Source organism: Scardinius erythrophthalmus (assembly GCF_964197995.2).
Source record: "Scardinius erythrophthalmus genome assembly, chromosome: 8".
NCBI classification, from domain to species: Eukaryota; Metazoa; Chordata; class Actinopteri; order Cypriniformes; family Leuciscidae; genus Scardinius; species Scardinius erythrophthalmus.
In genome coordinates, this window is record NC_138228.1 from 3196254 (window position 1) to 3217713 (window position 21460).

Genomic DNA, 21460 nt, shown 5'->3' on the forward strand with positions numbered 1-21460 from the left:
ATTAGTATTCACTCTTAAGTGACAGCAGCCTAATAAACCTGCTGCTATCATTTTAATCAAAGAACAAAAGACAAAGAGAAAAACCCCTCACTGCTCTTGAATCAATAACTTTTGTAACTTTAGTTGTAATCATTAGCACCTGAAAAACATAAAGCCGTGTTTGTTTAATTTGTCTTTTCATTCTATTGTATTGTGCTACCGTTTGCTATTTATTTGTTCCTATTTTATTACTACAAAACAAAATTAAAAAACTATTCTTAGATTTTTCCTCACTTCTGAAGGTGAGTGGACTCAAATATATATAACTGATAAGCAAGTGTTGTGGTGTTGAAAGCTGATGGTGAAATATACTCACTTGAGTATCTTCAGCTCACACACAGGATTCTTCAGTCCCTTACAGATCTCTTTGACTCCAGAGTCCAGCAGACGGCTGTTGTTCAGGTTCAGCTCTTTCAGGATGGTTTTAGAGGAGAGAACAGTAGCTAGAACTGAACAGCTTTTCTCTGTCTGCTCACAATTATTCAGCCTGAACACAGAAACACCATAATTTATTATTCAATACATATTTAACACACATCAGATCAACAGATCTCAGAGAAATTATAATGTATAAATTATGTTGACTCACTTGATTTTCTCCACTTTGCTATGAGAGTCCATCAAAAGAGCAGAGAGCTTCTCTCCATCCAGATCTCCTAATTTATCTTCACTCAGATCCAGTTCTGTCAGTAATAATGGACTTTTACCCAGAACTTTAGTGAGATAGTCACACGCTTCCTGTGCAGCAATACTTTTCAAAAACCTACAGGAAGTAGAATTACAAATCAGATAATATTCCAATTTTATGCCTTTTGCAGCTTCATCCTGAATGAGTCACTAAACAGAGTAGAATGATTTACTACAAGCATTTGTATCAATGAATTAAACCAAAATGAAATTGACAGAATGTAATAACCATAAAATATACATAAACATACAGAACGCAAACAAACAATATGCCATTTTCATGTATAAGCAAACACCAGTAAGAGAAAATACAGAAATGTATTTTCATTGTTTTCACTTATTACTTCTTTACACATAAACAGAACACATTAAACAGAATATCTATAATTACAGTAGCTGATCAAAACTAAAACATGTTCAAAACTAATACTAACAGAAAATGATAATGTGATATGATAATTTGTCCAAACACACATGACACCGCCAGACAAATACACTGAATCATTATCAGAAATGATATGCTGAACACAAATATAACAAAACTTATTAATGTAAATAATAGTGGAAATTCTATTGTCCCAGTGATCAGCCAATAATATCTCGGGCACTGATATATTTTGCACCTCTAGTCCAGTGTAGTATTAATATATATTGTTGTGTAATATCTGGTTAAAATCATAGTTATGATAATTGTCTCGTTTATCACCTGATGGTCTTTAATGTACAGCGTTCATCCTTTAGTAAATCACTGAGCTCCTTCACTCCTGATTGTCCAGGATCATTTCCTCTGAGATCCAGCTCTATCAGGTGTGAAGGGTTTGATCTCAGAGCTGAAGCCAGAGCTTTATAACCTCCTTCTGTGATACTGCAGTCTGAGAGTCTGTGTATGAAAGAAGCTGTTAATGATCTACACTACATAAGCAAAACACATGTATAAATAGAGATGACTATTTAAATCATAAAAAAACTAATAATTTTAATAATTATTATAAAAAGCATTGCCAAATGCTTGGCAATTAGAAAATTTGGTGTGAAAATTTAGCAATATTTTTATTTTAATATTAGCAAAAATCTGACCCCACCGATAAGCAACTGATGTCTTAATATAACATCTGCCTAATCTGAAAATTTCAATTTCATCAAAACATAGCAATGTACAAAAATGCTAATTTCAATTAAATGGACGTACACAGAAAAGTACATTATCATGCAGAAATGGAGATAAATGAAAATACACACTTAATTTTCTCCCATATGCATTCAGGATTTTCCAACAGAACACAGATGTTCATTATTCCAGAGTTTCCGAGTGTATTCTCACTCAGATCCAGCTCTATGAGGTTTGAAGGGTTTGAATTAAACGCTGAAGTCAGAGCAGCACAACCTTCTGCTGTAATACTGTTATTATTCAGTAGACTTGTAGTCAAGACCGCCTAAACCGAGACCAAGACACTACCAAGACCAGAGGGTATCGTATCGAGACCAAGACCAAGACAGACCAAGTCAAGACCAAGACCAGAGGGTATCGAGACCAAGACCAAGACAGACCAAGTCAAGACCAAGACCAGAGGGTATCGAGATCAAGACTGAGACCCAGACAGACCAAGACAAGACCAAGACCAAGACGAGACCAAGACGAGACCGGAGGGAAAAAACAAACTAATGTTGAAGCTAAGCAATACCTTGTATGAATTCAAGAACAGCAGCATACTAGGGTTCAACCGCAGTTTACATTCAATACCTATTCATACCTGTCAACCCTCCCGTTTTTCCCGGGATTCTCCCGTATTTTACCTTGCTATCCTGCTATCATCCCGTTTAAATAATTTCCCGTACTTCTCCCGTATTTTTAATCTTTCTATAAAAATATAAAAAAAATCCCACTGGGCGCAAACCAGTTAAGCAGAAATCCCACCCTGCAGTTTATTTCATTGGTTAAGGTTACTATGACGGGTAGGTTTAGGGATCAATGTTGGGTGTAGGCTCCGCAGAAGTAGCTTGGGGGATTAAAAAAAATAAAAATTTGCATGAAGAAGAACAGCAGCATCCCGAGGATGGACGAACATGAGAGAGGTGGCATTGGAGACTATGTATGTAATGTAGTATGTATGTAATACAGAGATTATGTATTTATTTATGTTAATATCTGCGCAATTAATGTGTAGTGTGCAGAGACGATTTGAGACAATGTACAGAGAATAATGTGTTCGAATTTTAAAGACGTGGTGCTGCGCTTCTCGTCTGGTGTGCGACCCCCTTTAGACATACGGAAATATAGTAGGCTAATTCTTACATTAACTGATCTACTGAGGCATAATGTTATATGGATGGATGAGCGGCAACGGCTGTGTCAAAAAAAACACATACATGTGATTGGTTGCATTTGAAGGGCGCAAAATAATAATAATGTTGCATTATCGAACGTGGTGTCATCGTGGATATTGTAGCATTGTATTGCTAAATCCCCCGACCACTATGTCGGTCTGAGACAGCGAGACCAAGACAAGACCGAGAGGTCCGAGACCAAGACAAGACCAAGACCAAAGACCGATCTCGAGATTCAGCCTGAAGAGAAAGAAAACAAAGACAGGAACCCTTCTTCAGTTTATTTCTAATTCCAAACCTTTTTTAATGAACAGCAATGACACTCTTAAGGCCCGTACACACCGGGACGAATATCGGCGCGCGTTATTCATCAGCGTTTTTCAACGCGTTTTTTGTGTTCACACCCAAGCAATTTTCGCTAACGATGAGCCGAGTGAACATGCAAATTCATTCCCTGACATTAGATGGCGCTTAATGTAAAACAGAAATACCTCATCCATGTTTTCAGGAGAAATATTGCTGTGAACACTGTAAAGACAAATTCAGTTTACATCAGAAACAATAACTCACAATGTGGGCCATGCCACACTTCATACCCATCTTGACAAAAACATTTCTCTTTTATTAAGATTTTTATAGTCGCTGTCGCGTTTGTCATAAAGTTATTTGTGTTCAGACACCAACGAGACCAGCAGCTCTACATTCATCTTGTCTTGCATCTTCTTCGTCTTCTTATTTCTTCCCAGCAGTGTAGACGCTACTTGGTGTCTTCTTCGTCGTTACGTATGTGTGCTCGGCAAGACCGTTTTGTGTTTGAGCGCCCCCAAGTTGTGTTTCACTGTAACTTCGGCAGCTCCAGACATGTGAGCAAAAGCGGCAATCTCATTGGTCGGATAGCTTTTGACACGGTGCGTCAAACCAAAAAAACGAACCCGAGACATCATCGTAAACGCGCACATTTCAAACGCACAACACAGGAGCAATGGAGCCTATCGAGGGGATGGTGTTCTTGATTCTCGGCATGTGGATGTTTTTAACTGCAAGAAACAGTTTGCAAGAAACTTTTTAACGGCAAGAAACTACGTTGGCTGTTGTCTACTGGCTATTTAAATCTAGCGGGTTTAGTGTATCGTGTCGCAAATACAATGACACTGGTAGTGACGATTCTGTCTGACCAATCAGTGATCTGCAGTGTTTTCACGTCACATTTTAGTATCAATACGGTACACTTGGAACCTCAACAGAGGTGGTACCATTTAAAGCGAGCCGTACCGTACCATGTAGTGGAAATGCACAATAAGTGAGCTGTACCGAGCCGTACCGTGCAATGGAAAAGCGTACCGTAAGCTCTCTTAGCTCTCTTACTCTCATACTGGAATCCTGACGTGAAGATGATGCCGAATTAGAAGTTTCTAAGGACCCTCCAAGTTTGTGCCAGGCTGCGGCCTTGTCTTTCCATTCACCAAAGATACTCTGACTACCACTGGTTCTCTCTCATCAAGACCACATCAGCAAAGATCAACTGGAGCCTCAACAAATTGCATCAGGACAGTTTAGGATTAGACAAATCTGTAGGCCGTATTCAGCCCATGGCCGTATGTTTGACACCCCTGCCTTACAGTGTTTTGGTCACCTGATTTCTTTGAGACACTTGAAATGTACTATAACAAGTGAACACAATACTCACATCAGTGTGTTGATTTCACAGTGTTTGTCCTGCAGTAGAGCAGCGATCTGATTCACTCGTGTGTCTCCTAGTTTACGTTCACTCAGATTCAGTTCTCTCAGGAGTAACGGGTTTTTACCCAAAATGTCTCTCACATACTGACAGGCTTCATCTGCAGCAGCACTTTGTAATATCCTAGAAACAAAGACAGTACATTGATATTTCACAAGTGTGCACGGCACAGATGTGGTAAAAGAATATTGATGCAAGTAAGTGCAGAAATATAGTTTGATGGTTTAATTCACTTTCAGATAAAATCTTAATTTGTAGAAAACACTCACCTCAGTGTTTTCAGTGAACGGCAAAAAATCTTTTGTACATTAATGAGGTGTTCCACTCCTGACTGTCCAGGATCATTTCCTCTGAGATCCAGCTCTATCAGGTGTGAAGGGTTTGATCTCAGAGCTGAAGCCAGAGCTTTACAACCTTCTTCTGTGATACTGCAGTCTGAAAGTCTAGAAAACATGAAAACTTAGAATGAACACTAGAACTAAAATGAACACTGCTGTAAATACAGTCAGTTTTGAACAGTAAATAGTTGAGATAAGAAGGCATGTTGTGTAACAGTATATTGGATTAGTATTCAGTCTTAAGTGACAGCAGCCTAATAAACCTGCTGCTATCATTTTAATCAAAGAACAAAAGACAAAGAGAAAAACCCCTCACTGCTCTTGAATCAATAACTTTTAACTTTAGTTGTAATCATTAGCACCTGAAAAACATAAAGCCGTGTTTGTTTAATTTGTCTTTTCATTCTATTGTATTGTGCTACCGTTTGCTATTTATTTGTTCCTATTTTATTACTACAAAACAAAATTAAAAAACTATTCTTAGATTTTTCCTCACTTCTGAAGGTGAGTGGACTCAAATATATATAACTGATAAGCAAGTGTTGTGGTGTTGAAAGCTGATGGTGAAATATACTCACTTGAGTATCTTCAGCTCACACACAGGATTCTTCAGTCCCTTACAGATCTCTTTGACTCCAGAGTCCAGCAGACGGCTGTTGTTCAGGTTCAGCTCTTTCAGGATGGTTTTAGAGGAGAGAACAGTAGCTAGAACTGAACAGCTTTTCTTTGTCAGCTCACAATTATTCAGCCTGAACACAGAAACACCAGATTTATTATTCAGTACGTATTTAACACACATCAGATCAACAGATCTCTAAGAAATTATAGTGTATAAATTGTTGACTCACATGATTTTCTCCACTTTACTATGAGAGTCCATCAAAAGAGCAGAGAGCTTCTCTCCATCCAGATCTCCTAATTTATCTTCACTCAGATCCAGTTCTGTCAGTAATAATGGACTTTTACCCAGAACTTTAGTGAGATAGTCACACGCTTCCTGTGCAGCAGCACTTTTCAAAAACCTGCAGGAAGTAGAATTACAAATCAGATAATATTCCAATTTGATGCCTTTTGCAGCTTCATCCTGAATGAGTCACTAAACAGAGTAGAATGAATTATTACAAGCATTTGTATCAATGAATTAAACCAAAATGAAATTTACAGGATGTAATAACCATAAAATATACATAAACATACTGAACGCAAACAAACAATATGCCATTTTCATGTATAAGCAAACACCATTAAGAGAAAATACAGAAATGTATTTTCATTGTTTTCACTTATTACTTCTTTACACATAAACAGAACACATTAAACAGAATATCTATAATTACAGTAGCTGATCAAAACTAAAACATGTTCAAAACTAATACTAACAGAAAATGATAATGTGATATGATAATTTGTCCAAACACACATGACACCGCCAGACAAATACACTGAATCATTATCAGAAATGATATGCTGAACACAAATATAACAAAACTTATTAATGTAAATAATAGTGGAAATTCTATTGTCCCAGTGATCAGCCAATAATATCTCGGGCACTGATATATTTTGCACCTTCTAGTCCAGTGTAGTATTAATATATATTGTTGTGTAATATCTGGTTAAAATCATAGTTATGATAATTGTCTTGTTTATCACCTGATGGTCTTTAATGTACAGCGTTCATCCTTTAGTAAATCACTGAGCTCCTTCACTCCTGATTGTCCAGGATCATTTCCTCTGAGATCCAGCTCTATCAGGTGTGAAGGGTTTGATCTCAGAGCTGAAGCCAGAGCTTTATAACCTCCTTCTGTGATACTGCAGTCTGAGAGTCTGTGTATGAAAGAAGCTGTTAATGATCTACACTACATAAGCAAAACACATGTATAAATAGAGATGACTGTTTAAATTATAAAAAACTAATAATTTTAATAATTATTATAAAAAGCATTGCCAAATGCTTGGCAATTAGAAAATTTGGTGTGAAAATTTAGCAATATTTTTATTTTAATATTAGCAAAAATCTGACCCCACCGATAAGCAACTGATGTCTTAATATAACATCTGCCTAATTTGAATATTTAAATTTCATCAAAACATAGCAATGTACAAAAATGCAAATTTCAATTAAATGGACGTACACAGAAAAGTACATTATCATGCAGAAATGGAGATAAATACACATTCCAGAGTTTCCGAGTTTATTCTCACTCAGATCCAGCTCTATCAGGTTTGAAGGGTTTGAATTAAACGCTGAAGTCAGAGCAGCACAACCTTCTGCTGTAATACTGTTATTTTTCAGTAGACTTGTAGTCAAGACCGCCTAAACCGAGACCAAGACACTACCAAGACCAGAGGGTATCGAGACCAAGACCAAGACAGACCAAGTCAAGACCAAGACCAGAGGGTATCGAGACCAAGACAGACCAAGACAAGACCAAGACCAAGACGAGACCAAGACTGAGACCAAGACTGAGACCAAGACGAGACCAAGACTGAGACCAAGTCGAGACCGGAGGGAAAAAAAACAAACTAGTGTTGAAGCTAAGCAATACCTTGTATGAATTCAAGAACAGCAGCATACTAGGGTTCAACCGCAGTTTACATTCAATACATATTCATACCTGTCAACCCTCCCGTTTTTCCCGGGATTCTCCCGTATTTTACCTTGCTATCCCGCTATCATCCCGTTTAAATATATTCCCATATTTCTCCCGTATTTTTAATCTTTCTAAAAAAGTACAAAAAAAATCCCACTGGGCGCAAACCAGTTAAGCAGAAATCCCACCCTGCAGCTTATTTCATTGGTTAAGGTTACTATGACGGGTAGGTTTAGGGATCAGTGTTTGGTGTAGAAGTAGCTTGGGGGATAAAAAAAAAAGAATAATTTGCATGAAGAAGAACAGCAGCATCCTGAGGATGGACGAACATGAGAGAGATGGCATTGGAGACTATGTATGTAATGTAGTATGTATGTAATACAGAGATTATGTATTTTTTTATGTTAATATCTGCGCAATTAATGTGTAGTGTGCAGAGACGATTTGAGACAATGTACAGAGAATAATGTGTTCGAATTTTAAAGACGTGGTGCTGCGCTTCTCGTCTGGTGTGCGACCCCCTTTAGACATACGGAAATATAGTAGGCTAATTCTTACATTAACTGATCTACTGAGGCATAATGTTATATGGATGGATGAGCGGCAACGGCTGTGTCACAAAAAAAACACATGCATGTGATTGGTTGCATTTGAAGGGCGCAAAATAATAATAATTGCATTATCGAACGTTGTGTCATCGTGGATATTGTAGCATTGTATTGCTAAATCCCCCGACCACTATGTCGGTCTGAGACAGCGAGACCAAGACAAGACCGAGACCAAAGACCGGTCTCGAGACATACATCACTATTATTCAGCCTGAAGAGAAAGAAAACAAAGACAGGAACCATTCTTAAGTTTATTTCCAATTCCAAACCTTTTTTAATGAACAGCAATGACAGTCTTAGGGTACGCTTACACCAATATGCTGAAAAGTTTTTCCTTTGAGTTTACCGCATACAGACGACAACATTATCAAAACGATCCCCTTTCACACAGATCCGCGAAACTGACTGAAAACGCTGTATTCTGCTGCCAGGCCACTAGATGGCGATTAAACACTATAGACTAAACACAATGGGCATGTGCATGATGTCATCGTCTTCACAGATTCACGTTTTTGTTGTTTACACGGAGACCATTTCAAAAACTTGCACTTTGTCTTTGAAACCCGTTTTCAAAACTTTGCGTTTTCAGGCACCCAAAACGCTGTTGTCGTGTAAATGAACGGCCAAAATGCAAAATATTTTTAAGCACATAATTGTTGTGTAAATGTGCCCTTAATTGCTTCTTCTTGTATTATTGTTATTTGTAAGTTATAAGTGGCATAAATGCAGCTTTATGCACAACTGCCAGCCTGCAGGGTGAGTAGACTCCAGAGACTCCAGAAGCTTCAAACATCTGTTTGCTGCTCAACAGTGTATTTTTTTTATAGCTGGCCTTTTAATAAAATGTATTTGTTTTACGGAAATTTTCCTTAATAAGCCTTTGTCTGACCGAGTTCTTATTTGCTCACAAATTCACAAATCTTTTGACAGTTTGACAATCTCTATTTCATTTTCGCCAAATTATAGTTTTCATGCCTTTTGTAAGACAATGCATTATTTCATGTGTAACGTCTGGACCAATCAGACACACACAGATTATTCATTTATTTAATGAATAATCCAGCAAACTCACTCTCCCAACAAAGGCCTGTGAAACTTCCCCCAAAAACTAACATCCCAAATGAAGCTAACACACTGGCAGAACACAGTGTCTTGTTACAGGACACATTGAGACTGATAAAAGAGTTTTATGACGCAAAGGAATTTCTAGAGAGAGCTGTGACTCTCAAATTCTTGCTGAGGATTTTAAATACACCATGTCAATCCTATATATTCTATATGTAACCACTTGAGAAATATATATAAACATGTATCTAATTTTCTCATCTAATGATTTTCCTTCTATGTGGTTTGGCTTTTGTATTCTTGTAAACTTTTGGGATTAATGTTTCAGACTTTGTTGCATACAATGGTTTACCAAAATCATATGTGTGGCACGTTTAGTCTCTATAAACTCCAATCTTCGTCCCCCATTTGTTAATTTACATTACATCTGGCTAACTTTGTGACGCATTAGTATTATAAGCATCTTAAAGATTATTGTCTTTAAACATCCAATCAAATTACATGTTCAAAGGCCTGCTTGAACAAAAGGTCGTAAAAAAGACATTTTTCCCTCCTAAGGAGAACACGTCTGACTGGCTCTTACACCTCCAGAGGGTGTGACATCTTCACGATTTAAAGATCAGCTCTTATGGCGCTTTTCCACTGCATGGAACGGCTCAGTTCGGCTCGGTACGGTTCGACTCAGCGTGGAACAGTTTGGCTCGCTTCGCTTTTCAACTGCGTGGTACGACTCGACTTGGTACAGCGTGGTTCGGTTTAGCTCGGTTGCTTTCCCACTGCAGTTAGTACCGCTTCTAACTGGGTGGGACTGATAGTTATAGTTGCCACCTCTACTGCCATGACATCATCGTAAACGCGCACATTTCAAACGCACAACACAGGAGCAATGGAGCCTATCGAGGGGATGGTGTTCTTGATTCTCGGCATGTGGATGTTTTTAACTGCAAGAAACAGTTTGCAAGAAACTTTTTAACGGCAAGAAACTATGTTGGCTGTTGTCTACTGGCTATTTAAATCTAGCGGGTTTAGTGTATCGTGTCGCAAATACAATGGCACTGGTAGTGACGATTCTGTCTGACCAATCAGTGATCTGCAGTGTTTTCACGTCACATTTTAGTATCAATACGGTACACTTGGAACCTCAACAGAGGTGGTACCATTTAAAGCGAGCCGTACCGTACCATGCAGTGGAAATGTGCCATAAGCTCTCTTAACTCTCTTCCTCTCGTACTGGAATCCTGACGTGAAGATGATGCTGAATTAGAAGTTTCTAAGGACCCTCCAAGTTTGTGCCAGGCTGCGGCCTTGTCTTTCCATTCACCAAAGATACTCTGACTACCACTGGTTCTCTCTCATCAAGACCACATCAGCAAAGATCAACTGGAGCCTCAACAAATTGCATCAGGACAGTTTAGTTCAAATGGGCGAGACATGCAAGTATCAAACTTAGTCTCGTTATGTGATACACCTTTACCCCTTTTTAAAGAAAGGCGTGTTAAAACTAAACTGCTCAAGGTTGTTGATCTGCTGAATTTCAAACAATGCTATAACTTGTAATCCTATATTCTGCTTCAGCTCTCTTCCCCTTGGTAAACTGTATGCATGTATGTGTGTGTATTTTGGAGTAGTTTAAGTGTTTAGACTAGTTATAAAATCTTGTTCATGTCACACGTAAAGTTGTCTTTGTCTCAAGCTCATAACTGGAGTCACTAATCATTATAGATTTTGGCTACTGCTCTTCGTAGTACTATAAATTAAGAAAGACCTTTCCCATGCCCCGGAAATGTACATTTCTTAGAGTTAATAAACAATTAATCCTGAGTGTTCACGGGACAAACAGGTTTATTGATGGTAATATTAATTTACGGCATTAAGTTAATTATATTAACTGATACAAATATTCATAATCAATTATAAGCAGTTATAATTGATTATTAATATTTCATACAGCTGTAGCGTATGTTTAATGTCATGTGAATTACTCATTTTTATGATTCAGAGAACCTTTTAACATTTGACCCTTGTTATGTAAATCACAGCTTAGCGCCAATGAGTCTGAATCGGATTGCTCTTTTTGACACCTTTGAGTTTGGTGAAATTTAACAGAAACACGTCCAACCTCCCTCTGTGAGCTTCAAAGAGATTCCTATCAGTTCTGAGGCGCCAACTGGAAACAACTCTCCGCACATTCACGCACACACAAACTTTGAACATTCAACTTAGAATATAAGCCTGTCAAATGTATATGATATACTCCTGTGTGTTTCCCAGTTCATATTAGCTTAGTTTATGATTTTCTAGTTGTAGGAGTGAACTCTAAGCGCTCCTATTCCTGCATACGAATGTAACTCTGTATTTCCACCTTCCTTTACATGCCGTTATTGGCATCTCGTTAACCGTCTCGGTCTGACTGAGCTAAACATATACAGGAGATTACAGTAAAATGTTTTATTCTATGCGTCCCACCTTTCTGGAGTAGAAATGACGAATTCTGACCTCTTCATAAATTATGCAGATGAACCATCCCGACAGGACAAAGAAACACTTCCCGCTCGAAAATCCCTGAAGGTGATTTGTCATTCACCCAAAGGGAGGCGTGAACGAGGATTTCTTTAAGAGGACAAGACATTCAGTTCTCCCCACTTCAGTTTTCTCTTCAGTTTTCCACTTGTTTTTCTTTTAGTTTGTCTTCAGTTAGTCTTTAGTCTTTTGTCTTTGTTTTTCGTATTCTCCTTTGTTCATTTCTACCTACGAGTGAAATGAACTTAGCCTGAATTCTGTCAACTTTACGTTCGAGTGGACCTTTAAATCTTCCCGCGACTCCGCTCGCCCCGGAAGAACGAGAGAACACGCTAAGCTCCAAAGGACCGGCACACACACGCCTTCTTCCCTCAGCCACACAAAAAGAACCATATGCAAGTATCTGCTTTATCGAGCTTTTAATGCGTTAAGATTGTTTGACCCTGTTTAGGGTGATTTGATTTCTTGTTGTCTCTCAAAGGGTACTTTGTCTGTGATTTTGCCATACTGTGATCATTCTGTGATCTCTCTCTATTCCTCTCAATCACTCATTCTCATTCATTGTCTACTGCCATTATTCTGTTGTATATATGTATATATATTCCGTGTTTAACTGTAGTCACATGTATTTGTAGTTTTGTTTATTAAAACCCATTATATTCTTGATTGTCTCTGTCTACTGCTCACATTACCTAGTCCCTTAAATGTTCGATCTAAAAGCTACACGCTTTACTTTTTGTTACTATTTTAGTAGCCTAATCTTCTAAGGACAGGGAGGTATTTTTCATGGCCAGAAGAATAATCCTTTCCTTGAGCCTGTAAGAAGGATAATTTTTCTTTAGAGTTGATAAAGAGATCATACGGTCAGTTTGCTGGACGAACAGATTATTCGATGACTTGATTAATTTCATTGAAGGTTATCCTGAGAATTGATCTATTCTAGACTATTGATATGTTAATGATTAATTATAATTTGTTGTGATTGATTATTCATATATACAATTGATCTATTTTCAGCTTAGATATATAAATGATTAATTATAATTCGTTGTAATTGATTATTCATATATACAATTGATCAATTTGATCAATTTCTGTATTGATAATTAATTATAATCCGTTGTAGTTAACTATCCGTAGGGATACAAATACATTGGCAGTGTATTCCCTTTTTGGGTTATTTAACCTGTATGCGATACGTTAATCATATCCCTGATTAATTATTAATATTCCCTTTATTTGAGCTAGTGTCGTTACACAGCTAATTTGCTACACATGCTTTTCATCTTCAGAAACATCTTCCTTCTTCTGCATATTGCACGAGGACTGCTTAATAATGTGGAACAACCTCTTTAAGAAATGTTACCATTTACCTAAGACGACGAGGCAAACTGCTATACAACTTTATAGCATTTTTAACTTTAAAGTAACTTTATTTAAAAATCCACAGTACCCTCAAGACTATAACCAACAAAGGTCCAAGCAGGCTCCAAGATGTCTGCTCTAGCACCAATATCAACTTTTCTTCTCCTGCCGACATTAGCCAGTCTAATGGACTTCAGAGACAATCCAGGTGCAGGAAGGAAAGATAGATAAAGCCCATAAAAAGTACTTCTCTCCATTTGATTCATAGAATTGCAACTTCACCATCAATGATCTGCTGATGTAACCCCTTCTGTCCCATCCGAACCACACTTAACACTTCTGTCCCAACCGAACCACACTTAACACTTCTGTCCTAACCGAACCGCACTTAACACTTCTGTCCTAACCGAACCGCACTTAACACTTCTGTCCTAACCGAACCGATGATCACTTAACACATCTGTCCTAAACGAACCACACTTAACACTTCTGTCCTAACCGAACCGATGATCACTTAACACTTCTGTCCTAACCGAACCGCACTTAACACTTCTGTCCTAACCGAACCGATGATCACTTAACACTTCTGTCCTAACCGAACCACACTTAACACTTCTGTCCTAACCGAACCGATGATCACTTAACACTTCTGTCCTAACCGAACCACACTTAACACTTCTGTCCTAACCGAACCGATGATCACTTAACACTTCTGTCCTAACCGAACCACACTTAACACTTCTGTCCTAACCGAACCGATGATCACTTAACACTTCTGTCCTAACCGAACCGCACTTAACACTTCTGTCCTAACCGAACCGATGATCACTTAACACTTCTGTCCTAACCGAACCGATGATCACTTAACACTTCTGTCCTAACCGAACCGATGATCACTTAACACATCTGTGCTAACCGAACCGATGATCACTTAACACTTCTGTCCTAACCGCACCGATGATCACTTAACACTTCTGTCCTAACCGAACCGATGATCACTTAACACATCTGTCCTAAATGAACCACACTTAACACTTCTGTCCTAACCGAACCGATGATCACTTAACACTTCTGTCCTAACCGAACCGATGATCACTTAACACATCTGTCCTAAATGAACCACACTTAACACTTCTGTCCTAACCGAACCGATGATCACTTAACATATCTGTCCTAAATGAACCACACTTAACACTTCTGTCCTAACCGAACCGATGATCACTTAACACATCTGTCCTAACCGAACCGATGATCACTTAACACATCTGTCCTAAATGAACCACACTTAACACTTCTGTCCCAACCGAACCACACTTAACACTTCTGTCCTAACCGAACCGATGATCACTTAACACTTCTGTCCTAACCGAACCGATGATCACTTAACACATCTGTCCTAACTGAACCGATGATCACTTAACACATCTGTCCTAAATGAACCACACTTAACACTTCTGTCCTAACCGAACCGATGATCACTTAACACTTCTGTCCTAACCGAACCGATGATCACTTAACACATCTGTCCTAAATGAACCACACTTAACACTTCTGTCCTAACCGAACCGATGATCACTTAACACATCATCCCTAAATGAACCACACTTAACACTTCTGTCCTAACCGAACCGATGATCACTTAACACATCTGTCCTAAATGAACCACACTTAACACTTCTGTCCTAACCGAACCGATGATCACTTAACACATCTGTCCTAAATGAACCACACTTAACACATCTGTCCTAAATGAACCACACTTAACACTTCTGTCCTAACCGAACCGATGATCATTTAACACTTCTGTCCTAACCGAACCGATGATCACTTAACACTTCTGTCCTAAACGAACCACACTTAACACTTCTGTCCTAACCGAACCGATGATCACTTAACACTTCTGTCCTAACCGAACCGATGATCACTTAACACATCTGTCCTAACCGAACCGATGATCACTTAACACATCTGTCCTAAATGAACCACACTTAACACTTCTGTCCTAACCGAACCGATGATCATTTAACACTTCTGTCCTAACCGAACTGATGATCACTTAACACTTCTGTCCTAACCGAACCGATGATCACTTAACACATCTGTCCTAACCGAACCGATGATCACTTAACACTTCTGTCCTAACCGAACCGATGATCACTTAACACTTCTGTACTAACCGAACCGCACTTAACACTTCTGTCCTAACCAAACGTTACTTAACACTTCTGTGCTAACCGAACCGCACTTAACACTTCTGTGCTAACTGAACCGCACTTAACAGTTCTGTCCTAACCGAACCGCACTTAACACTTCTGTGCTAACCGAACCGCACTTAACACTTCTGTCCTAACCGACTGTCCTAACCGAACCACACTTAACACTTCTGTCCTAACCAAACCGCACTTAACACTTCTGTCCTAACCAAACCGCATTTAACACTTCTGTGCTAACCAAACCGATGATCACTTAACACATCTGTCCTAACCGAACCGATGATCACTTAACACATCTGTCCTAAATGAACCACACTTAACACTTCTGTCCTAACCGAACCGATGATCACTTAACACATCTGTCCTAACCGAACCACACTTAACACTTCTGTCCTAACCAAACTGCACTTAACACTTCTGTCCTAACCAAACCGCACTTAACACTTCTGTGCTAACCAAACCGATGATCACTTAACACATCTGTCCTAACCGAACCGATGATCACTTAACACATCTGTCCTAAATGAACCACACTTAACACTTCTGTCCTAACCGAACCGATGATCACTTAACACATCTGTCCTAAATGAACCACACTTAACACTTCTGTCCTAACCGAACCGATGATCATTTAACACTTCAGTCCTAACCGAACCGATGATCACTTAACACTTCTGTCCTAAACGAACCACACTTAACACTTCTGTCCTAACCGAACCGATGATCACTTAACACTTCTGTCCTAACCGAACCGATGATCACTTAACACATCTGTCCTAACCGAACCGATGATCACTCAACACATCTGTCCTAAATGAACCGATGATCACTTAACACATCTGTCCTAAATGAACCACACTTAACACTTCTGTCCCAACCGAACCACACTTAACACTTCTGTCCTAACCGAACCGATGATCACTTAACACTTCTGTCCTAACCGAACCGATGATCACTTAACACATCTGTCCTAACTGAACCGATGATCACTTAACACATCTGTCCTAAATGAACCACACTTAACACTTCTGTCCTAACCGAACCGATGATCACTTAACACTTCTGTCCTAACCGAACCGATGATCACTTAACACATCTGTCCTAAATGAACCACACTTAACACTTCTGTCCTAACCGAACCGATGATCACTTAACACATCATCCCTAAATGAACCACACTTAACACTTCTGTCCTAACCGAACCGATGATCACTTAACACATCTGTCCTAAATGAACCACACTTAACACTTCTGTCCTAACCGAACCGATGATCACTTAACACATCTGTCCTAAATGAACCACACTTAACACATCTGTCCTAAATGAACCACACTTAACACTTCTGTCCTAACCGAACCGATGATCATTTAACACTTCTGTCCTAACCGAACCGATGATCACTTAACACTTCTGTCCTAAACGAACCACACTTAACACTTCTGTCCTAACCGAACCGATGATCACTTAACACTTCTGTCCTAACCGAACCGATGATCACTTAACACATCTGTCCTAACCGAACCGATGATCACTTAACACATCTGTCCTAAATGAACCACACTTAACACTTCTGTCCTAACCGAACCGATGATCATTTAACACTTCTGTCCTAACCGAACTGATGATCACTTAACACTTCTGTCCTAACCGAACCGATGATCACTTAACACATCTGTCCTAACCGAACCGATGATCACTTAACACTTCTGTCCTAACCGAACCGATGATCACTTAACACTTCTGTACTAACCGAACCGCACTTAACACTTCTGTCCTAACCAAACGTTACTTAACACTTCTGTGCTAACCGAACCGCACTTAACACTTCTGTGCTAACTGAACCGCACTTAACAGTTCTGTCCTAACCGAACCGCACTTAACACTTCTGTGCTAACCGAACCGCACTTAACACTTCTGTCCTAACCGACTGTCCTAACCGAACCACACTTAACACTTCTGTCCTAACCAAACCGCACTTAACACTTCTGTCCTAACCAAACCGCATTTAACACTTCTGTGCTAACCAAACCGATGATCACTTAACACATCTGTCCTAACCGAACCGATGATCACTTAACACATCTGTCCTAAATGAACCACACTTAACACTTCTGTCCTAACCGAACCGATGATCACTTAACACATCTGTCCTAACCGAACCACACTTAACACTTCTGTCCTAACCAAACTGCACTTAACACTTCTGTCCTAACCAAACCGCACTTAACACTTCTGTGCTAACCAAACCGATGATCACTTAACACATCTGTCCTAACCGAACCGATGATCACTTAACACATCTGTCCTAAATGAACCACACTTAACACTTCTGTCCTAACCGAACCGATGATCACTTAACACATCTGTCCTAAATGAACCACACTTAACACTTCTGTCCTAACCGAACCGATGATCATTTAACACTTCAGTCCTAACCGAACCGATGATCACTTAACACTTCTGTCCTAAACGAACCACACTTAACACTTCTGTCCTAACCGAACCGATGATCACTTAACACTTCTGTCCTAACCGAACCGATGATCACTTAACACATCTGTCCTAACCGAACCGATGATCACTCAACACATCTGTCCTAAATGAACCACACTTAACACTTCTGTCCTAACCGAACCGATGATCATTTAACACTTCTGTCCTAACCGAACCGATGATCACTTAACACTTCTGTCCTAACCGAACCGATGATCACTTAACACTTCTGTCCTAACCGAACCGATGATCACTTAACACTTCTGTACTAACCGAACCGCACTTAACACTTCTGTCCTAACCAAACGTTACTTAACACTTCTGTGCTAACCGAACCGCACTTAACACTTCTGTGCTAACTGAACCGCACTTAACACTTCTGTCCTAACCGAACCGCACTTAACACTTCTGTGCTAACCGAACCGCACTTAACACTTCTGTCCTAACCGACTGTCCTAACCGAACCACACTTAACACTTCTGTCCTAACCAAACCGCACTTAACACTTCTGTCCTAACCAAACCGCACTTAACACTTCTGTGCTAACCAAACCGATGATCACTTAACACTTCTGTCCTAACCAAACCGCACTTAACACTTCTGTGCTAACCAAACCGCACTTAACACTTCTGTGCTAACCAAACCGCACTTAACACTTCTGTGCTAACAAAACCTCACTTAACACTTCTGTGCTAACCAAACCGATGATCACTTAACACTTCTGTCCTAACCGAACCGCACTTAACACTTCTGTGCTAACCAAACCGCACTTAACACTTCTGTCCTAACCGAACCGATGATCACTTAACACTTCTGTCCTAACCGAACCGATGATCACTTAACACTTCTGTCCTAACCGAACCACACTTAACACTTCTGTCCTAACCGAACCGATGATCACTTAACACTTCTGTCCTAACCGAACCCCACTTAACACTTCTGTCCTAACCGAACCGATGATCACTTAACACTTCTGTCCTAACCGAACCGATGATCACTTAACACATCTGTCCTAACTGAACCGATGATCACTTAACACATCTGTCCTAAATGAACCACACTTAACACTTCTGTCCTAACCGAACCGATGATCACTTAACACTTCTGTCCTAACCGAACCGATGATCACTTAACACATCTGTCCTAAATGAACCACACTTAACACTTCTGTCCTAACCGAACCGATGATCACTTAACACATCATCCCTAAATGAACCACACTTAACACTTCTGTCCTAACCGAACCGATGATCACTTAACACATCATCCCTAAATGAACCACACTTAACACTTCTGTCCTAACCGAACCGATGATCACTTAACACATCTGTCCTAAATGAACCACACTTAACACTTCTGTCCTAACCGAACCGATGATCACTTAACACATCTGTCCTAAATGAACCACACTTAACACATCTGTCCTAAATGAACCACACTTAACACTTCTGTCCTAACCGAACCGATGATCATTTAACACTTCTGTCCTAACCGAACCGATGATCACTTAACACTTCTGTCCTAAACGAACCACACTTAACACTTCTGTCCTAACCGAACCGATGATCACTTAACACTTCTGTCCTAACCGAACCGATGATCACTTAACACATCTGTCCTAACCGAACCGATGATCACTTAACACATCTGTCCTAAATGAACCACACTTAACACTTCTGTCCTAACCGAACCGATGATCATTTAACACTTCTGTCCTAACCGAACTGATGATCACTTAACACTTCTGTCCTAACCGAACCGATGATCACTTAACACATCTGTCCTAACCGAACCGATGATCACTTAACACTTCTGTACTAACCGAACCGATGATCACTTAACACTTCTGTACTAACCAAACGTTACTTAACACTTCTGTGCTAACCGAACCGCACTTAACACTTCTGTGCTAACTGAACCGCACTTAACACTTCTGTCCTAACCGAACCGCACTTAACACTTCTGTGCTAACCGAACCGCACTTAACACTTCTGTCCTAACCGACTGTCCTAACCGAACCACACTTAACACTTCTGTCCTAACCAAACCGCACTTAACACTTCTGTCCTAACCAAACCGCATTTAACACTTCTGTGCTAACCAAACCGATGATCACTTAACACATCTGTCCTAACCGAACCGATGATCACTTAACACATCTGTCCTAAATGAACCACACTTAACACTTCTGTCCTAACCGAACCGATGATCACTTAACACATCTGTCCTAACCGAACCACACTTAACACTTCTGTCCTAACCAAACTGCACTTAACACTTCTGTCCTAACCAAACCGCACTTAACACTTCTGTGCTAACCAAACCGATGATCACTTAACACATCTGTCCTAACCGAACCGATGATCACTTAACACATCTGTCCTAAATGAACCACACTTAACACTTCTGTCCTAACCGAACCGATGATCACTTAACACATCTGTCCTAAATGAACCACACTTAACACTTCTGTCCTAACCGAACCGATGATCACTTAACACCTGTCCTAAATGAACCACACTTAACACTTCTGTCCTAACCGAACCGATGATCATTTAACACTTCTGTCCTAACCGAACCGATGATCACTTAACACTTCTGTCCTAAACGAACCACACTTAACACTTCTGTCCTAACCGAACCGATGATCACTTAACACTTCTGTCCTAACCGAACCGATGATCACTTAACACATCTGTCCTAACCGAACCGATGATCACTCAACACATCTGTCCTAAATGAACCACACTTAACACTTCTGTCCTAACCGAACCGATGATCATTTAACACTTCTGTCCTAACCGAACCGATGATCACTTAACACTTCTGTCCTAACCGAACCGATGATCACTTAACACTTCTGTCCTAACCGAACCGATGATCACTTAACACTTCTGTACTAACCGAACCGCACTTAACACTTCTGTCCTAACCAAACGTTACTTAACACTTCTGTGCTAACCGAACCGCACTTAACACTTCTGTGCTAACTGAACCGCACTTAACACTTCTGTCCTAACCGAACCGCACTTAACACTTCTGTGCTAACCGAACCGCACTTAACACTTCTGTCCTAACCGACTGTCCTAACCGAACCACACTTAACACTTCTGTCCTAACCAAACCGCACTTAACACTTCTGTCCTAACCAAACCGCACTTAACACTTCTGTGCTAACCAAACCGATGATCACTTAACACTTCTGTCCTAACCAAACCGCACTTAACACTTCTGTGCTAACCAAACCGCACTTAACACTTCTGTGCTAACCAAACCGCACTTAACACTTCTGTGCTAACCAAACCTCACTTAACACTTCTGTGCTAACCAAACCGATGATCACTTAACACTTCTGTCCTAACCGAACCGCACTTAACACTTCTGTGCTAACCAAACCGTACTTAACACTTCTGTGCTAACCAAACCACACTTAACACTTCTTTCCTAACCGAACCGATGATCACTTAACACATC

The 21460-nt window shown here is 39.7% G+C and overlaps 1 protein-coding gene across 2 annotated transcripts in view; it reads right to left on the minus strand.

The window, feature by feature from the left end:
* The window catches only part of LOC308694903 (uncharacterized protein), a 182547-nt gene that overhangs the window by 139381 nt on the left and 21706 nt on the right, over positions 1-21460 (minus strand). The window contains exons 8-15 of one of the 2 annotated variants that reach the window (XM_081372713.1): positions 6781-6954; positions 5976-6149; positions 5706-5876; positions 5059-5232; positions 4739-4912; positions 1433-1606; positions 629-802; positions 356-526 (exon numbers count right to left, since the gene is read on the minus strand). In XM_081372713.1, coding sequence (XP_081228839.1) covers positions 356-526; positions 629-802; positions 1433-1606; positions 4739-4912; positions 5059-5232; positions 5706-5876; positions 5976-6007 — 1070 coding nt within the window. In that variant the 5' untranslated portion in view covers positions 6008-6149; positions 6781-6954. Of the gene's footprint in view, positions 1-355; positions 527-628; positions 803-1432; positions 1607-1965; positions 1990-4738; positions 4913-5058; positions 5233-5705; positions 5877-5975; positions 6150-6780; positions 6955-21460 lie in introns of those variants that run through there. The other variant, XM_081372714.1, reaches the window with a different exon arrangement.